Source organism: Saccopteryx leptura, chromosome 2 (genome assembly GCF_036850995.1).
Source record: "Saccopteryx leptura isolate mSacLep1 chromosome 2, mSacLep1_pri_phased_curated, whole genome shotgun sequence".
NCBI classification, from domain to species: domain Eukaryota; kingdom Metazoa; phylum Chordata; class Mammalia; order Chiroptera; family Emballonuridae; genus Saccopteryx; species Saccopteryx leptura.
Genome location: NC_089504.1, coordinates 146,760,502 through 146,781,583, shown reverse-complemented (window position 1 = coordinate 146,781,583; position 21,082 = coordinate 146,760,502). Strand labels below are relative to the sequence as shown.

General features: G+C 43.3%; 1 protein-coding gene across 3 annotated transcripts in view; it reads right to left on the bottom strand.

Annotated features, from left to right (window-relative positions):
- The window catches only part of ANO6 (anoctamin 6), a 215,313-nt gene that overhangs the window by 109,874 nt on the left and 84,357 nt on the right, over nucleotides 1–21,082 (bottom strand). For all 3 annotated transcript variants that reach the window (XM_066369015.1, XM_066369016.1, XM_066369017.1), the window contains one exon: nucleotides 17,013–17,092. In XM_066369015.1, the coding sequence (XP_066225112.1) occupies nucleotides 17,013–17,092 (80 nt within the window). The remainder of the gene's footprint in view (nucleotides 1–17,012; nucleotides 17,093–21,082) is intronic.

The following is a 21,082-nucleotide window of genomic DNA, read 5'->3' as shown; positions in this document are numbered from 1 at the left end:
AAGACTGCAAGGATGGGCCTGGGAGTTGTGCACAGAGAGGCTGTATCGGAACTAAAGAAGAGCACCTGAGAAAAGAGCAGGGATGAGCTCTGAGGAGGAATGACTGACAGGAGGGCTTGGATGGAAGGAGCGGGCGAGCAAGAAGGTAGAGAGGTGGCTCACTCCTCTCTCCCCTCTCCACTCCTTGCTTCTGTCTTCTCCCCTCCCCCCCCCCCCACACACACACATTCGAAATGTAAGAGTAGTCTAACTGGACTGCTTGCTTTCTGTGTTTCCCTCCAGTGAACCCTGTCAACTCCTGCCAGATTGATCTCTTTACAGTTGCACTCTCCATATGTGGCTGTTTAATTTACATGAATAAAATTAAACAAAATTAAAAATTCAGTGCCTCTGTCTCACTAGCCACGTTTGCAAGGTCTCCACAGCCACATGTGGCTAAGTGACAATCATGGTGGACAGCACAGAGTCAGGACACATCCAGATCGAAGAAAGTTCTGTTGGACAGTGCTGCTATAGCACAGCTTAAGAGTACAAACCCCGAGTTCAGTGCTGCTACATTTGACCCCATGCTATCTTCCTAACGTCGTCTCCTCCTACTCCCCTAGATCAACTCTGCAAACTGGGCATATGTGATCCTTTCCACTTTCTTTGTTTGTGTAATGCTATCACGACACCCTCTTGCAGGATATCTACTGTGATGATTAAGTATGCATCATCTCATCTAGGCTACAGTATTTTGTAGATGTGGTTAATACAGGGGTCCCCAAACTACGGCCCTGCGGGCCACATGTGGCCCCCTGAGGCCATTTATCCAGCCCCCACAGCACTTCCGGAAGGGGCACCTCTTTCATTGGTGGTCAGTGAGAGGACCATAGTTCCCATTGAAATATTGGTCAGTTTGTTGATTGAAATTTACTTGTTCTTTTATTTTAAATATTGTATTTGTTCCCATTTTGTTTTTTTACTTTAAAATACGATATGTGCAGTGTGCATAGGGATTTGTTCATAGTTTTTTTTTATAGTCCGGCCCTCCAACAGTCTGAGGGACAGTGAACTGGCCCCCTGTGTAAAAAGTTTGGGGACCCCTGGGTTAATATCTATAATCAGTTGACTTTCAGCAAAGAAGATTATTCTCAATGATCTTGGTGGGACTCATCCAATCAGTTGAATGACCTTAAGAGAAAACAGGCATCTCTGAGAAAAATTCTATCTACAGCCTACAGTGCCAGCCCCTGTCCAAGAATTTCTAGCTTTCCTTTTCACCTGGAGTGCTTGATAGATTAGACACCCCCCCCCCCCCCCATGCAGAGGCAAAGTCTTTGAGATAAATTTTTAAATAAATCTCTCTGTCTCCTGTGTGTAGATAGATATATGTACACATATACACATATGTGTACACACACACATATATACTTATATACATGTGTTTGTGAATATATATTATACTGCTTCTGTTTTCTGGTAAAACCTTGATGGGCATAGACTTCGGTACAGATTTCAGTACCTGCTGACATGGACCCTTCAGAGTTGAGCTACCAACCCTGCCTTCAAAAATATGCCCCTGTTTTTCAAAGACAAGGATTCTTAAACCTAGCTGCACAATAAAGACATCTTTGTAAACTTTACATCAACATATAGGGGTTCTAACAAAAAGCAAGATTAGCTCCTGAAGGTGAAGCTTGGGCCTTCCCTTTTCAAAAGAGCTCTCCACGTAGCCAAGACACACGGCCGGGGTGGGGAACCCCAGGCCTAACTGACGAATCAAACACGACACACTGCCTGGTATTTTTCACTTAACCAACCAAACTACCCACCAACATCAGTTGCACAACTAACATTTGCCAGATAATAAGACAATGTACAGGAGACAGAGGCAACATTGGCCTTGGGGGCAAACTCCGAAATATACAGCTTGGCATTCCTCAAATGACATTGATTAATAAATATTAAATGATCAAATAAGTGAAAAATTTACTGCAAAATTTAGTGAAGCTCGTAGTGGTTTATTCAAAACAGTGCATAATTTAAATGGCTCTTATTTCTAGTTCAAGTGAAAATTCTATTAGCAAGTGTTTGTGCTCAACATATTTATTTATTGATAGACCGTACTGCTGGCATTTTATAATATTGCTGGGTATGATTAATTCACAACCCACTGATAATTTGGTAGGTACCTAAGGGCCTATAACTACTTTCTCAGGAGCATAGGTCAAAAATGCTCCTCTGTGCTCTTAAGAACCAATTCCTGATGCCAACACAATGTGATTTCAGTGGAAAGGAAATGGGAGGTGGTATGGGCTGGGCTGGGCTGGGCTGGGCTGAGCAAGGTCGGGTTGTGGCCATTTCAAGCCTGGCTAGCCCTGTGCCTGCGAGGTGCACTGCCAACTATAAGCACCCATAAATGTTAAATAACACTTCTCTCTGTATTATTATTTTATGAATATGCTTTTAAGATAGCTAAAATGCTTTTCAATCATTGTGCAGTCACCGAATGACACCGCAGTGAGGAAATCTCCTGATTTTTCTAGTTTTTATATATGAGAAGACTGAGGTCCAAAAAGGAAAAGCATCTTGCCCACAGGGGCAGAGAGGAGGGCTGCGTGGGAAGAGAGAGAGCTTCTGATTCCCTGAAATCCCAGCTTCTTCTTCACCTGAGGGTAAGGGGGGCATTGGGGGGCGACTTCTAGAACGACCTTCATTACTAAAAAGTAAACTTTTTTTTTTTTAAGTTAAAAACACTTTTCAAAGTCTCAGAAGTATCTCATCTCATTTGCCTCTCCAACTTTCTTCCTTTTTTACAGGGCTGTATATTTACTTTTTAAAATCACTTAAGACTAACGAACGTACATGACATAGTGGTGATACAGATACCCTTAGTATCACTGAATGATCTGTCAACATTTTCATGATGTGTGTTTTTTTTTAAAGGATTTGGATTGAGCAGTCAAACATTTAAAATTACTCCAGCTACAAGGACAGTCCTGTCCTGATATATTCTAATTCATACTAGCATCGTATAAAGAGCCACATTATTGGTCTGCCCATTATAATTAATGAGAATGCTCTTTGGTAGTTATTACAATCTTTCAGGTCATATTAATCTACATTTCAAAAAGTGACTTGAAAGAAGGAACTATATATGCCTCTTTTCCTTAGGGTTTTCTGGGTAAAAGCATTTTTATAGTTGTTTGGTTTTTTTGTTTGTTTTTTGACCAAACAGAGGTAAGGAGCACATTTGAGACTTAGAGTAAAAACATGTTTTTTATTACTTGTTTCAACAAGTATAAGAAAACTATAATAAACTAGTTGAACTTCAGAAATAAAAGGATTTGAAATCACCTTTCCCAAACCCTCAATACTTCCAAATTAAGAGTTCAAAATATGGGACGGACGGCTGCAGGTGAAATCCCACTGGTTTCCCTTTGCAATTTCCCAGTAATGCTGTGAATTCATATTCATATACATTTCTACCAAGTCCTGTGTTTCTCTTTAAATTTTAATTTTTTTCTTTTAGGTCATGGCACGGTCAGGTTACTTACCAGCAGACTCTCACTTTAACTCAATTCTTTTGCCTCTGTGGACTTTTTTGGCCATTACTGTGATATGCTTTTAGATGACTTATAATCAAATGAGTTCTATGGTAAATATGATATCACATCTTTGCTCAGAATGCCCCCAGAATGCCCAGGGCTCCCTGCTTTCCTCACACATGTTTTTGCCAAATTAATTTTGACATTCCCCAAATAACTGATAGCTTGCTGAATTTCAAATGGGCTACTTTGTGGAGCAAAAATTCGCAAAGCATTTTATAGTCACGGGTTTCTGAAAATTGAGGAGTAAAACCAGGTAGAATGAACACAGCTATATGGAGGGAAGGGTTTTAATCAATTACATAATTTGGCTGGTGATGAAAATAGGTTAAATGAGGTAAAAAAATAAAAAAGAAAGCAACTCATACATCAGTGGGCCACACAGAGCTCACTGGGGCGGTGCAATCCCAGGAACATCCTCTCTTTCCGTCCCTTCTCCGCTGCCTAGCAGCCACCAATTCCAGCTCCACATAAAACATGCATGCCCTTCCGTTCCATTCCCACTGACACGTCTTTGTCCGTGCTCCATCATCTCTTGCCTAGATTGTTATCCAGTCTGTCTGTATTTGAACTACTCCAAGGAATTAAGGTATTTTATTTATGAGAACATCTTTCTGAAATGTTCTTATAAATACATACTTTCTATTCACAGGTCTTAATACTATGTTTTGTATGACCACCAATTACTCTAAATATTATCAAATATTTAAACTTGTCATCATGTGTTTGCCACCACCATGAGGACTCTTTTCCTTTTAATGTGTTCCTTGTAAAATGGAGCACCCAGCACAGAGGTGGATTTAGCAGTACTGAATGGGAGATTCCCAGTACTTTCTTTGTTGTGGACACATAGGTACAAATGCAACTTAGAGGTATTATTATGTGCTCAATTTTTAGTTAGTTTAATTAGCCAAATACCTAGCCTTTTCACATGATTAGTCATTAGGCTTGGCCCTTATGATCTTTACTTAAGCTGTTGATATTTATAAATTGGAAGCAGAAGCTTACTTTAATTCATATTGATTTTTGTCTCCTCTAGAAATTGATTTCCATCCATTATTCCACAATCTTGGTAAGATCAATTGTCCAGATAAGCACACTCTCACTAGGCCTGCGATTCTTCATTCTATCTTTAAATGCAATTTTTTCCACACACCTTGCTAAAATCAAAACACACAAAAATGTCTGTGCTTTTCTTCTGCTTCACCTGTCTAATAATTTCTCCCATTTAAAAAGAGGGGTGCAATGTGCTCACTTTGACATGACCTTATTTTTATTGAACTCATGTTGGCTCCTGATGACTTTTCTTTTTCTAACATTTACAAACCAGGTGCTTTAAAAATCTTATTCTATAACATTCCTGAAGATTAATGCTCCAACTCTGTCTCCATTGATCAGAATGTAGTTTATGCCCAACTTCTACCCTGACCCCATACCTTTGTGACAGATAATTGTCACATCTGTCCCTTTACTATCCTGGAACTTGTCGTGTTTTCCATATTGCCTCAAGATTGCTAATTGTGATTCCATGATCAAATCTACAAGGTCTTTTAATACCCTGGTTAACACATAATTTTTCTAGTCAGGAGATCTAAACTCATTTGGAATAACAGTATTCCTTTCTGAAATGTTCCCTTGTAGCACGGGCCTCTGCAGCCCCTCCTCAGGGCTTGAACCATACTTTACAGCAGGGGTCCCCAAACTTTTTACACAAGGGGCCAGTTCACTGTCCCTCAGACGGTTGGAGGGCCGCCACATACAGTGCTCCTCTCACTGACCACCAATGAAAGAGGTGCCCCTTCTGGAAGTGCGGCGGGGGGCCAGATAAATGGCCTCAGGGGGCCACATGCGGCCCGCGGGCCAGGCCGTAGTTTGGGGATGCCTGCTCTACAGTTCACCTCTATTAACAGAGAAGACAAAGTGATGTAGAAGCTGATCAGCTCTTTTCTCTGCCATCTCGTACCACTGAACTGCCTTCCTCCAGTGTTTGACCCATCACTGCCTCTTCAAGGTCTAACAGAACTCAAAATCAATCAATCTCTTTCTTGTCATGTTAAGCATTAAATTTTTTTAAACTTATTGATTTTAGAGAAAGAGGAAAGGAGAGTAATGTTTTTAAGAAAGAGAAACATCAATTTGTTGTTCCACTTATTTATGCACTCATTGGTTGATTCTTGAATGCGCCCTGACCAGGGATTCAACCCACAACCTTGGTGTATCAGGACGACACTCTAAGCAAATGAGCTATCAGGCCAGAGATAAGGTTTTCTATTTTCTTTCTTTCTTTCTTTCTTTTAAGCTTCAACTCATTCACTCACTCTGGACTTGAGTTTTACTCATATTTTTTAGTCAAAATGGAAAAAAACATGATTGAGATGTTCCAGAAAATTATTTGTACAGAATGATAATGCTAACTCTCCGAGCTAAACTGGCTTTAGTGGGTCTGTTCCGGCTGGGCCTAAAAGCCTAATCACCATTTATGACTGTTTCTCTGGGAAAATACATTCTGCATTCCAACGAAGTGACTCAGAAAGAAGTTTCTGACCCAGATCTGTGCATGTAGGACTGCCTACTTTCCCTCCTAACCCCCAGTCCTAACAGATGGAGCTCCTGAGTCAGCCACATAAAGCAGATGAGTGGGTCCCCTTTCTTCCAGAGTCAGACAAAGTACACATTCCATTACTTTTTCCTCTTGAATGCACAAAATACTTTCAATGTTGAAATGCCATGTGATTGCCTCTCATAGAAAATGGGCCAATTCAGCCATTCTTACTAGCTAGTTTATCTTTGATCTCATTTCTCCTTTGGGGGGTCCCTTTTGCCAAAATAATATTCCTTTGTTTGGTTTCTTTTGCAGTTGAGTTCCTTTTCTCTTTTTAGTTTGGTGAACTCAGTGCTAAAAGCCATATAAGGCAAACCATCCTATCTTTCTGTTCAGAGCAGGCCCAAGAGGGCGAGTCCAGGTAAAGAAATGCTTGAATGGAGGAGTCCGGCTTAAAGCTCAGTCTTCCAGTCCTAAGGATCCTGGGAGCCTGAGGCAGAGCTTGGCCCTTCGGTCTGGTTTCTCGGCTTAGCCAGAGGACCTTGGATGGACCAAAAATGAACCGTACTCTCTCTCGATAGCACCAGCTCTGATTCACTTGCCTCAGGGCTACTTAGTCTAGAAATAACCGAAACAAGGTCTGCATTTCTAAGGAAAAAGAAAAAAAGGTTAAATTGAATCCACTTTGAAACAAACCCAACTGACCACCTTGAAACAAAACCTGCAGCTCTGTGGGCAGCTGGCTTTGACTTAATCTCTGCCTCAACTGTCACACATCAGGGCACAGAAGGCAGACTGACATTCTCTGTTCCATGTGTCACTTTCAGGCCATTGCTCCCGATGTCCTTGGCGGGGGGGACTTTTAGGTCCATGCAAGTTGAATAGAGTCCCAGTTTTTCCCAGGGTCTGCCGCCTTCCTCAGCTGCTGTTCGGCTTCACTGCTCCCACTTCCCTCTCCATCTTGCATCTCCCACACCAGGGGGACATCCGCACCCACAGGCACAACGATGGATGTTGGTGTCTCAGTCAACTGACTGCTTATCACCAATGATCTCCCTTTCATGCACTACCTGCCACAGTCCCATCTTGAACTCCGTCATCACTTGAAAAATTCTCTTTCCAAAACCACTTACTTATTCAAGAATCCGTCTTTCTGGCCCCAACTACCATGTCCCCTTCCCATTTCACAGCGAAGTCAGAGGGCCCATGATTTTTATTTTTTCTAAGCAATCTTCAAATCCTCTCTTTCTTCTCTCCCTTCTTTTTTTGTAAGGTTACACTTCCCCGCTCATCATTTCAGGAACACTCTTTACATCATGTCCATTTAGCAAAGCTCCAACTCTGGCTGAGGGCTTCTTGCTGTTTCCTCATTGTCTAAGCAGCACTGAAATAACCGCCATTAGGCACATGGGCATCACTGTAAATTCAGGCTCACTGGCCCCACACGGGCCGTCACTACAGCCAAGAAATTCAAGGACTGTTTCCAGGTTTCTCCAGGTCAGCTGGCTCTCCTGCTCTCCACAACTATTTCAAAGTGCCAGCTCCTCCCCACCAGTGCTCTCTTCACTCTCAGCAGCTGAAAAGGAAATTCCCTCAGCTTCTCTCCATCAACTCCACAAAGAGCATGCCACCAACCCACTTCTGTACCTTAGGAGACGCTGCTCTTTCTGACTAGTGCGGACTGCCCCACACCATTCCACAGCCCTTTCAAAGCCACTATTCTTCAGATCTAATTGTTCTTCTCACGTGGATCCATTCTTATCAACCCTTCAACTTGTTCAAGTCTCTCCATCGGACAGAAGGAAGAAGTCATGCTTGGCTCTCATAGTCTCCTCCAGCTATAGCTCTCTCATCCTCCAGCCCTTCACAGTCAAACTCCTTAAAAGATTGGTCAATACTTTCTATCTTCTTTTCTCCTGCTCATCCCATAATCCTCAGCAGTTCCATGACTCCCCAACACTTCCTAGAAACATTTCTATGAAAGGACACCAGTGACCTCAACACCTTTTCCACATTGATCTAACTCAGTGGTTCTCAAATGGAAATGGGTTTGGCCCCCAGGGGACAAGTGGCAATGTCTGAAGATACTTGAGTGTCACAACTGGAGTGAGAGTCCTTTGTATCTTGTGAGCAGAGGCCAGGAATGCTGCTAAACATCCTATAATACACAAGACAGCTCCCCACAACAAAAAGAAATCTGGCCCAGAATGTCAGTGGTGCTGAGGCTGAGAAATCCTGGTATGACTGACTCCCTACGCACTACCCAAAACTTAACACTTCATCTGCTTCTTGGCTGCCGTCCTGACGTTTTCCAGATTTTTGTCCTGCTTCTCTGGTCATTTCCTTTTGCAGCCATCTACTGGCCCCTGAATCATTGCCATTCATTCCTTGGAGATTTAAGCTTTGGCTCACTGCTACTTTTTTAATACATTACTCTTGACATAATTCTTGGGGATTTTCATATCCACATAGGTGACCCTCCCAACACGCCATCCCTGCAGCCCTGCCCTGCCTCAGCCACTCATTCCAGTATTCAAATACCAGGCCTTTTCTGTACCAGTCACTGCAACTCCTGCCTCAGTTACAAACATCTGGATCTCCAATAACTGCCTCTATTACTCCAGTTCATGTTCTCCAATACCCCAACTCCAAAAATGATCAAATCCCACTAGAGTGGGATTTATTGATCCTATTGCCTCATTCTCCTCTTATCCCTGGTCCTATACGCTCTAGCAAACACCCAGTAATGCTCTTAGCTTTGCCATGCTTCACTGAACTGACTTAGCAAAACCTCAAAATAAGTTAAATCAAGGCCCTGGCCGGATGGCTCAGTGGTAGAGTGTCGGCCTGACGTACAGGAGTCCTGGGTTCGATTCCTGGCCAGGGCACACAGGAGAAGCACCCATCTGCTTCTCCACCCCTCCCCCTCTCCTTCCTCTCTGTCTCTCTCTCTTCCCCTCCCACAGCCAAGGCTCCATTGGAACAAAGTTGGCCTGGGCACTGAGGATGGCTCCATGGCCCCTGCCTCAGGCGCTAGAATGGCTCTGGTTGCAACAGAGCAATGCCCCAGATGGGCAGAGCATCGCCCCCTGGTGGGCATGCCGAGTGGATCCCAGTCGGGCACATGTGGGAGTCTGTCTCACTGCTTCCCCGTTTCCAACTTCAGAAAAATACAAAAAAATAAAAATAAAAATAAGTTAAATCAAACTCTGCCTATTCCACACCCACTCCCCAAAGCTGAACTTGAATGGGAAAAGCATACAAGTGTCATGCCCACTTCAAGTGGGCCCTTAGGGCTGCCAGGCAATTATATGACATTTCCTAGTACATTCGCTTTCTTTTCAGATCTCTTTTATCTCTTTTCCTTTCTCAATCGTAGCTAATACCTAGCTTCCCATTTCAGGGGTAAACAAAAAGCAATCAAGAAACAGCTTCAATAAGCTCCTGCTAGCAAGTCTAATAAAGTAGTTCCTACCACCTGAGTCCCCAGACCGGCTTCCTTCCTACTTCTAAAAATGAACCATCTCTACAGCTATGGGAGGCCAACCCCTCCACTAATGGACCAGACTCCCCCCTTTCCTGCCCTCTTCAGAGAGCATTCCAGAATCTTCCCTTTCACTCCTGCATCATGAGGTTTTCTCTCCTTACTGAATTATTTTTATTCTTTTACCAACAAAGTAATCCCTGCCATCTTAAAGCTAACTAATTAAGAAAAACCCCTTTCAACCTAATCCCCTGGCAGATAATACCTCCTTTCTCTGCAAATCTTGTTCAGCAAAATCTTTTGTAAAAAGTTATCTAAACGTCTTGTATCCAATTCCTCTTCCTCCTTTCTATATTGAATTCTCTCTAATGAGGTTTTGGATCCCACTACTCAGCTAAGGCTTATCTTGTCAAGGTCTCTTCCATATTGCTGAGTCCAGTTTCCCATCCTCAGCAGCAATAGTTGGACAGCACCTCCCCCTCCCCAACTTTGTTCTTTTTTCATTGGCTTCCACGCCTCCCCTTGTTTCCCCCACCTCTCTGGCTCCTCCTTCCCAGTCTCTTCTGCTGATTCTTCCTCATCTGCCTGACCTGGAAACACTGGAGCCCCAGGGCTCACTCCAGAATCTCTTCTTTCCTCTATTTTACTCTCTCCCTTGCTGCTCTCATTCAGTCCTACAGATTTAAACACCACTTGTGCGCTGACAGCTTACAGATCTCTAGCTAGACCCCTCTCTAACTCCTGACTCAAATATCCAACGTCTCTACTTGGGTGTCTCAAATTTCATATATACAAAACAGAAATGTGATTTTTCCTCTGATTATTCTTCCTTCCAACTGCCCCTTCCACAGCCTTCCAGCTCAAAGACCTTAGAATCATCTCTGACAGCTCTTTCTTGCACAATTCACATCTGATCTGTCAACAAATTCTCTTGGTTCTACCTTCAAAACACACCAAGAATTAGCCCATGTCTCACTACTGCCAGAATTAGAACTCAGGACCAAGCCACCATCATCTCTCACTTGGATTCCTGAATGGTCCAATAGGTTGCCACGCTGCTGCTCTTGTTCCTCCATACTCTATTATACTCACCACAGTCAGAGTGACCCTGTTAAAACAGGTCAGGTCAAGTCACTCCTCTGCTCAAAATCCTTCAGTTTATCCTCCAATAACTTCCCAGCTCACTCAGGGTAAAACCAAAGGGTTCAGAATGGCTACAAAGCCCCGCTATCTACTGTTCTTCCCATCCTTCATTCTATTACTATCAAACTGGCTTCCTTCCATTCCCTCAAACATATCAAAAGCTCCCACCTCCAGACCTTTGTGCTATTCCTTCTGCCTGGAGTGCGCTTCCTCTGGGTTTCCACAGCGTGCACCTCGCTTTCCCGTCTTTCCACTTGCCCCTCCCCCCAGTGAGACACGCCCTGCACACCGTTTAAATCTATAACCGTTTCCCCTCAACTCACACATATAATCCTTACTTTATTTTTCCCGTAAGGATTTGCCATCCTTTGGCATGTGATGCATTCTATTTATTTTGTGTTTATGTCTTTCCTACCAAAATGTAAGCTCCATAAGTGCAGGGATATTTTGTTTGTTCACTATAGTGCCTGAAACAGTAGACAGCAAATACATATTTGTTAACTTAATTAATATTTTAACTTTTTCTTGGGGATCACATATATTTTCAGCTAGTTAAAGGGCAATCAAATTTGAATTTCAGGGAATCAACAGTACTTTCTAGAAAGCAGTAACTTCCTTTCAAAAGGGAGACAGTTACACAAAATCCTGAATGAGATACTAACCCCTTAGACCTCCTTCCCTCTGCGTAACCTTGAGTGATGAACAAAAGAGACGCATATTTACTCCACTTTAATCCTCATCTTCCTGAGTCTACTGTTATAGTTTAGTCTCTGTAAATTCTGGTGTCTAATCATCTTCCCTGGTTTATCCTACTGTAATTCTAATACTCTTCTGCCAGCCCACACTCATTCTTACTTACTTTAAATTTGGTAGAAGCTAAACAACAAAGGGAGGCATCACTAACAGCATGAGACAAGAGGTGATAAGAATCTTCCTGCCTCCAGGAAGCCAGGAGAGTAATATATAAATCTTATGTCTGAGAAGGCCGGAAGTGGGGATATTATTAGCGAGACTCAAATCCTAAGACAGGATTCCTTAGCCTTCTCTCCCCTTCCATGAGTTTCCCCGGGACCCCAGCCTGGCTTCCCTTCAGCCTACTGTGGGCAGAGTCACCATGGCCAGATCGGAGTTCTCCTACACTGCCCAGCCCCCACCCCGTGTCCACTCAGGCAACCAGGCCAACCTGAGTTCCAGAGCCAATACCAACAGGGTTTCTAGAAAGAGAACTGATCGCTACCCAACCTTTCTCCCTACTAACCTCTCCACTCCTGGAGGCTTGGAATAAACCTGAGGTCTGCTGGGTCAGCCATGACTGCTGAGCCTCTGGACTAACCTTCACCTTAGCTCTTAACCAAACCTGAAACTGAGAGCCCTGGCGGAGCTTGGGTGCCCTATCTCCATGTGCCATGTTGCAGAACAACCTTCATCTGCTCCACGGCCGTGCCCTCAGTTCCAAACAGACTGCCTCGTTTTGCCATCTCTGCTCCAAAGCCTGACCTCTACAACAGTGGTCTCCAACCTTTTTTAGGGCCACGGACCGGTTTAATGTCAGAAAATATTTTCACAGACCGGCCTTTAGGGTGGGACGGATAAATGCACAAAATAAAATTATGCAACCGGCGTAAAAACTGTGGTATTTTTATATTCTTTTCTTTTTTTCTTTCATTTTTCTGAAGCTGGAAACAGGGAGAGACAGTCAGACAGACTCCCGCATGTGCCCGACCGGGATCCACCTGGCACACCCACCAGGGGCGACGCTCTTCCCACCAGGGGGCGATGCTCTGCCCATCCTGGGCGTCGCCATGTTGCAACCAGAGCCACTCTAGCACCTGAGGCAGAGGCCACAGAGCCATCCCCAGCGCCCGGGCCATCTTTGCTCCAATGGAGCCTTGGCTGCGGGAGGGGAAGAGAGAGACAGAGAGGAAAGCGCGGCGGAGGGGTGGAGAAGCAAATGGGCGCTTCTCCTGTGTGCCCTGGCCGGAATCGAACCCGGGTCCTCCGCACGCTAGGCCGACGCTCTACCGCTGAGCCAACCGGCCAGGGCCAAAAACTGTGGTATTTTTAAATATAATTGTCGAACTTACGAGACAAGTGTCAAGAGTAAGTCTTAGACGGATGTAACAGAGGGAATCTGGTCATTTTTTAAAAATAAAACATCATTCAGATATAAGTATAAATAAAACAGAAATAATGTAAGTTATTTATTCTTTCTCTGCAGACCGTTCCAAATGGCCCATGGACCGGTACCCCATGGCCCGGGGGTTGGGGAACACTGCTCTACAAGGTCACCAGGGATACTGAATCCCCAGCCTCTCTCTGGAAAATCCCTTCACCTAGTGTCTGAGACCTGTCATCACGGACCTCACCTATTTTTTGGGTCCATGTCCCAAAAATATGGTTCACAATCACTTGGTTTCAGATCATCTCGCTGTAACATTTCCTTGACTAGATCTCCTTTGAACTGACTGCTTTGAAATTATAATGTGATTAATTAGTTTATTGACTCAAGAGAACAATGTTAGAGGGAATAATGATAGAGATATAATAATGTTAGAGAAAAAACAGCATGGTACTGTATACCATAAGTGGACACAGTGCTATATATGTCAATGATATCTCAGTAAAACTAGGAATAAAAAGTGTTGGGAAAACAGCTGTGTCAGGTTTGCTTGCTAGCACTTAGCATGATTAGTGCGTGAGCACGTGGCACAGGCATGTGTGCACAGCCTATGTAAAGCTACGGGTGCATGCTCTCAAGGCAGATTGCAGATTGCTTGCCCACCACTGTAAGGAGCCATTTTGCCATTCATTCGCCTGCTTCCTGAGAAGCAGTTTCTCCTGCATATTTGCCTCTCCGTTGCTGTGAGACTCTATTAAATGGGAATGAATGGCCCTAAGCTTTCCGCTCCGCAATTTCTATACTGTCTGCCCGAGTGCAATGTGAACCTGCCTGACCTTGGCCACCGGCATTACAAATGGCATGGGAAGCAGTCAGGAAAAATGTTATGTTAATAAAGCAGGTTATAAAACCAGTTTCACTGTGCTAAAACAAAAAATTGAACCAGACTGAGACAGTCTCCCAGCAGAGCAAGATCTCCAACTTACTCTCTGCAAGGTCAGCATTTACCCAGGTCTCTTTCATGGCACTCACGCATCCACCTCACCTCAGAGTGGGTCTCTGTCTAGTTCAACACCTTCCCAGCTCCTCCTAAACTCCAGAGAAGCAAAACACATGCACCTTGTGTCCACATCTCAGTTCACCACTTTACGTGTCAACATGGTTTGGCTAAACTTGCCTCAGTGTGTAGACTTGGGTGGGAGGTGGAGGAGCAGCCCAGATACACAGGTAACAGATCATCAATAGACAGTTCCTGCAGCAAGAGGAGAACCAGTATGGAAGTGCTGAGCACAGGGCAGGCTGCTGTCGTCAGGCTACACTGGGGGTTTACAAGAACATTTGTTTATATATCATTTACCTGGACATCTGGCAACACAGGCTTTGCCAGACCAGTCACATTACAAACACCTGAGTTGTGCAAAAAACCTCTAATGTGCTTGTGCCGGTAACCAAGGCTACTACTCAACTAGCACTGCTCTCTTAGGCCTTGTTTCAAAGGAAAGAATAATAGAAATTCTGAAGGAGTCTACGGCCATTCCACCCTGAGCACACCCGATCACGTCTGATCTCAGAAATTCTGAAGGAAACGAATGATGATAAGCATTTTTGTTCTTCCTGCTGGCCAAACTATATAAATACACTCCGTTGTACAAAAACACTAGGCTCTTGATCCTTCTAAAATCTGAACTATTCGAGGATAAGGCCTGAGTAAACATGGTCTATGCCTTGCTTTATTTCAGCTCAACTTCGCAAACTGCCAGAAGGGGAATTTCAGAATACTGATTTCACAGCTCCTCTGACTCTTCTGCCTTCTTCCTGCATTCTGTTTTACTTTGCTGACCAGTTCTCTTTGTGCCCAGGTTCACAGTCTCACCTGTTTCTGATTTTAAATCTGGGGTTAGATCAACTTACCCAATTCTGTCCCAGCATTTTCCCAGTCTACCTGCCTAGACGACTGGAGCCACCCGTCGTCACTGATGCTGACATTTTCTGCCTACGAAAAAGGCTACCCTTAAATATCCTGCCTGACTCCCTTGAGTACCTGACTCTCAAGGCACCTTGTACACCTCCTGTTTGTTTACCATGGAGACAGCAGTGTTGGAAATATATGTTTACTATGGAACTGGGAGTGTATAGGCTATAGTGATGCTGAGGAGAAAACAGAAACATCCCTGTACACAGCACACAGAGATGCGGCATACAGTGGGCATCAGATGTGTGAAAAATCTATAAAGCACAAGGAAAAATCACAGATTCCTCCTGAACATGGTGTGAACACACAATTAGAGAAAGATAATAGCCAGGCTGTAGACATCAATATCAACCACACACATAAGGAAATTATAATTAACAACTTCAACTCCACTAAAGTGGTCTAAAGAAGTAACTGGAAATTGTTGAATGGAAAATAAAAATACAGAGATTGAGACTAAAAAATCTCATTCAGCTTGGAGGCTCTCAGACTCACTGTTAAGACTCACTGTTATTAACAAGTATTCTGTGATCCTCCAGCCCCACCCTGGTCATTCTAGCTTGGACTGGCCAGTCCTCACACCTTGAAAAGGGACACATGGTAGTTACAAAGTTAATACTGAGGCAGATGATTACCAGTGTAGATGGTCTGTGGCAGAGAGAACTGAGGCATGCCAATCAGAAGCGTTATAATACACTAAGGTCTGTTCTCGAGAGAAAAACTTTTATTTTCACAAAGGAAATTGGTGCAAACTCTGTGTGTTTACCAAGCACAGCAACACCTTATTGCACAGAGCTCTTTTTAGATTTGATATGTTGCTTACAGGTTATCAGAAAAAAAGCAGTTAGAAAATAATAAAGCCAAAAAAGGGCCACTTCCACGAGTCTGTATCAATATCATACTCAAATGTGAAATGTCTGTGTCAATTCTGCTTTGGGGTTCTAATTGCAGAAATTAGAAAAACCACAAAACTGCTCTGCTACTTTAAGATGCAGGAATACTGGTGAGCATTCACAATTTTCCCTCACTGAAAATCTCATTGAATATAATGGGGAAGTCATAGAATACTATGTCTTTCTATTATAGCCAAGTGATTTTCACAGTAGGCAATCTGCTAGTACACCACAGGAGTCCACACTTTAAAATAAAATGGCCCTGTGGATACAGTTTTATGTGTGATCTCTTTTCAGTCCAGAGAGCACTGCCTAGTCTCCTTCCTCTTGGCTGAATTGAGTGAGCAATCCATAAAGAGTGAGTGAGAAGAGGAAAAACATGTACTGAGTTCTTTTTCTTGTCTTTATCAATAATACAATAGTGCTCTGCCAAATGTCAAAGTGACGACTGTATATTACACTTTGAAAATAAATCAAGAAAAGGTTTCTGCTTTGCTCAAGTGGCAGACAAGCCATGTGCAGCAGGGGGGGCAAAACCCAGTAAATGTAGGTGGGTCCTGGCATGCTTTTCCTACACATCTGGAGAAATAAAATGGTACAGGAGTCAGAAAACAGTTCTTCCCATCTTCTCTTCAAATGAATCTAATATAAAACCTATTTAGTGAGAACATGCTGCATAAGGCATCTTATGTGCTTAATTTTCTTTAAACAGGCATTAATAAAATCACAGTAGCATCTAATAAGATTTTTAATTCCTTAAGGATAGGAACCGTGGCTAACCTTTAATGAGTCTAATTTAGTGAAAGCATTTAGTTCCCCTCTTGGTAGGAATAACCAATAGAATATTCCCAGCCCTACAAGATACATCTACGTTGGCTGCATTACTGAAGGCTCCAGAGTGAAATGGGAATCAGATTGGTTAATGGACATGTACGTGCTCAGTAAAGAGTGGTTTCCAGAGTTACTAACAGCAGAAACTGATAGCAAGGGTATCAATGAATGATGGGCACATGATCCTATTTTACTGCAGAATGAGTTCTCATTTACAAGTAGCACAAAGAACAAGCCTATAAAACATGATGCCAAGACACTATAATTCTATAGTAATCTGTTCCCCAAAGAACCAGAGCTTTGAACACAGTCACTGCCAGTGACACCTGGGCCAGATATAGAACCACTGAAGTCAAACACACACACACCTTTCCCTCCACTTTGTGAGAAATCTCTGGCTAACCATTACAAATTTAAGACAAGAGAAGTAATACTCACAAACTCTGGGGATCGGAAATCAGGCTGACTTTCCAGGGTTCTGAAACTGGAGACAACCATCTGATCAAGGTTTTCCAATGCTAAAAAGAAACAAATACATAAATCATGAAGTTTCATCAACTCATAAAGTATGTTGCTTTTAAATCAGCAGCTTACCAACTGTATTCAGCATCTGTGGCACACTTACAGGTTTACATTATCTAACACTTTCAGTCAGCAGGGACACTCAATCTTCAAGAGCTGTTTCATCTATTGGTCAATGCCATGACAGAGGGTGTTGGGTCTGAAAATGCTCTAGGCTAGATCTACTAAGGGAAGTCTTTTAGCTTCTACATAGAAGAAAAAAGCAACTACATGTTATAAAACTCTAGCTAAAGAACACTTCAGTGTACCAATGTTCTTTTAGTTATCTTTTAATAGAGACATGAGAGAGTCAGAGAGAGGAACAGACAGGAAGGGAGAGATATGAGAAGCATTCATTCTTCATTGCAGCTCCTTAGTTGTTCATTGACTGCTTGCTCATATGCACCTTGATGGGGGGGGGGGGGGGGTTAAAGCAGAGCAAGTGACCCCTTGCTCAAGCCAGTGACCTTAAGCTCCAAGCCAGTGACCATGGGGTCATATCTATGTCCCATGCTCAAGCCAGTGACCCTGGTCACCTGCGCTCAAGCTGGTGACCTTGGGATTTTGAACCTGGGTCCTCTGAGTCCCAGTTTGATGCTCTATCCACTGCACCACCACCTGGTCAGGCAGTGTATCAATATTTTTTTTACTACATCTCAGAGAACTGATTTGAAGTCATTCTGGAGTAGCAATTTTGTTTTAAAATATGTTGAATAGCACTATCTGGTAGAAATATACTGAAGACAAATAAAATTTTCTTTCTAAATTACTTTTATTTATTTTTTATTTAAAAATTTTTATTTATTGAATAATTTTAGAGACAAAAGGAGAGAGAGAGGAGGTCAGAGAAAAAGAAACATCCATTTGTTGTTCCACTTATTTATGCATCCATTGGTAGATTCTTGAATGTGCCCTGACCAGGGATCGAACCTGCAACTTTGGCGTATCAGGAAGATGCTCTAACCCAGTGGTCCCCAACCTTTTTTGAGCCACGGACCGGTTTAATGTCAGAATATGTTTTCACGGACCGGCCTTTAGGGTGGGACGGATAAATGTATCACGTGACTGAGATAAGTGTCAAGAGTGAGTCTTAGACGGATGTAACAGAGGAAATCTGGTCATTTTTTAAAAATAAAACATCATTCGTAAATATAAATAAAACAGAAATAATGTAAGTTATTTATTCCTTCTCTGCGGACCAGTACCGGTCCGCGGCCCGGGGGGTTGGGGACCACTGCTCTAACCAACTGAGCTACCTGGCCAAGGCAATAAAACTTTCTATTAGATAAATTAATAAAATGAAAAAAAGTAATTTTAGTAACATTGATAATATATCATTTGAACATAGTCAATATAAAAAATTATTAGTGAAATATTTTACCTTTTTGGCACTAAGTCTTAGAAATCCAACGTGCATGTCATACAACACATCTCAATTTAGACTAACCACATTTCAAAAGCTCAACAGCCAGGTGTGACTAGTGGTTACTATTCAGGACAGCACAGTGTTAGAGGGATAAAGGAACTAAATTCAGCAGGTGAGCCATGCAAGATATTACTCTTACCAACAAATTCCGGACATGAATCAAAGGTATTGTTTCAGATTAAAAGATATTGAGAGGACAAAACAACCATTTGCAGTGTGGCTTTGCTCATTGAAAGTGGAGTTATATTTCTTAGGAGTCTTTAAATTTCTTTTTTATTTTCTTTTATTTTTTACAGAAAGAGGGATAGATAGGGACAGACAGACAAGAACGGAGAGAGATGAGAAGCATCAATCATCAGTTTTTCGTTGCAACACCTTGTTCATTGATTGCTTTCTCATATGTGCCTTGACCGCGGACCTTCAGCAGACCGAGTAACCCCTTGCTCAAGCCAGCGACCTTGGGTCCAAGCTGGTGAGCTTTGCTCAAACCAGTTGAGCCCATGCTCAAGCTGGTGACCTCGGAGTCTCGAACCTGGGTCCTTCCACATCCCAGTCTGATGCTCCATCCACTGCGCCTGGTCAAGCAGGTCTTTAAACTTCTAACAGTCTGGCCCTGGCCGGTTGGCTCAGCGGTAGAGCGTCGGCCTGGCGTGCGGGGGACTCGGGTTCGATTCCCAGCCAGGGCACATAGGAGAAGCGCCCATCTGCTTCTCCACCCCCGCCCCCTCCTTCCTCTCTGTCTCTCTCTTCCCCTCCCACAGCCGAGACTCCATTGGAGCAAAGATGGCCCGGGCGCTGGGGATGGCTCCTTGGCCTCTGCCCCAGGCGCTAGAGTGGCTCTGGTCGCGGCAGAGCGACGCCCCCTGGTGGGCAGAGCGTCGCCCCTGGTGGGCGTGCCGGGTGGATCCCGGTCGGGCGCATGCGGGAGTCTGTCTGACTGTCTCTCCCCGTTTTCAGCTTCAGAAAAATACAAAAAAAAAAAAAAAGTAAACTTCTAACAGTCTGCCTTTTTCATGTCATTGATTTGTTCAAGAGGCTAGACTTGTTGATAAATGAAAATGTTCATTTAAATTTATTTAAATGTTTAATAATTGTTATTTAAACTTAAATACTTCAGAATATTTAAGTTTAATTAAAAACATTTTCCTATGCAGACAAAATTACCTGTTACTCTTATACCTCAGTCTATATCTTTCTGTCTTCAGACCTCTCATGTATGTGGAGTTCCTGTATGCACAAAATTAAATTTTTCTCTTGTGAACCTGTTTAATATTGATATATTAGATCAACCAAAAAACCCTTTGTACAGTGAAGGAAGAATTATTCCTCCCCAACAGGTATAATGAGGACACAAACAGCCAGATAACGTATGTGGGAAGAGGAGCAGAGTGTCCGTGACCTCTCTGAGTGTGCCACTCGGCTCACATCTCCACACGCTCCCCAACCTGAAGCTCACCAGACTCTGTCCTCCAGGTTTTTATGGAGGCTTCATTCATAAGCATGACTGATTGATGGGCACTGGCCCTGGCAATTGATTTAAGCTCACCCCCACCCCCAGGTCACGGGGTAGGGGTGAAAGTTTAATGTGTTAATCACCTAGAGAGCTGTGGGGCAGCTGTGTTAGGCTTGCTCATAGGGTTACCAGCTGCAAGCACTTTGCCTGATTGGTGTGTGGGTGCATAGCAGTGTCATGTGTGGATGGTCTATATAAGGCTATGGGTGATTGCAGTCGAGAGATGGGGATTGTGGATGGCAGATTGCCTGCCTGCCTACCACTGTGAGCAGCTATTCTTAATGTTTGTGTGCTGGAGAAGAGGTTTTCCCCTGCCTGTGTGCTCAACCACCATTGTGAGACTTTATTAAATGGAATGGCCTAATGCTCTCCGGCTCCGCAGTTCCTCTACCGTCTGCCCGAATTCAACATGGACCTGCCTAGCCTCGGCCACTGGCATTACAGGGCTCTTCAGGCAACCAGTTCCCACACTTGGTTAGCTACAGGCTTTCCAAAAGCCATCTCATTAACATAACAAAAGGCACATTTATAGCTCTCATGGCTTAGGACAGTGGTCCTCAACCCCCAGGCCGCAGACTGGTACCAGTCTGTGGGCCATTTGGTACTGGTCCGCAGAGAAAGAATAAATAACTTACATTATTTCTGTTTTATTTATATTTAAGTCTGAACAATGTTTTATTTTTTAAAAATGACCAGATTCCCTCTGTTACATCCGTCTAAGACTCACTCTTGACGCTTGTCTTGGTCACATGATACATTTATCCATCCCACCCTAAAGGCTGATCCGTGAAAATATTTTCTGACATTAAACCGGTCCGTGGCCCAAAAAAGGTTGGGGACCACTGCCTTAGGAAACTCGTATGGTTCTAGGAGCTGTATATTTTTTTATTATAAATCACAATGCCAAAGCAATCATTAGCAATGGGTGGCACTTAACTGAACCCTAACTTGGACAAAGCAGCTGCAAAGAACGTATTTATCAAAACCAGGAGACTGAAAAATTAAAAT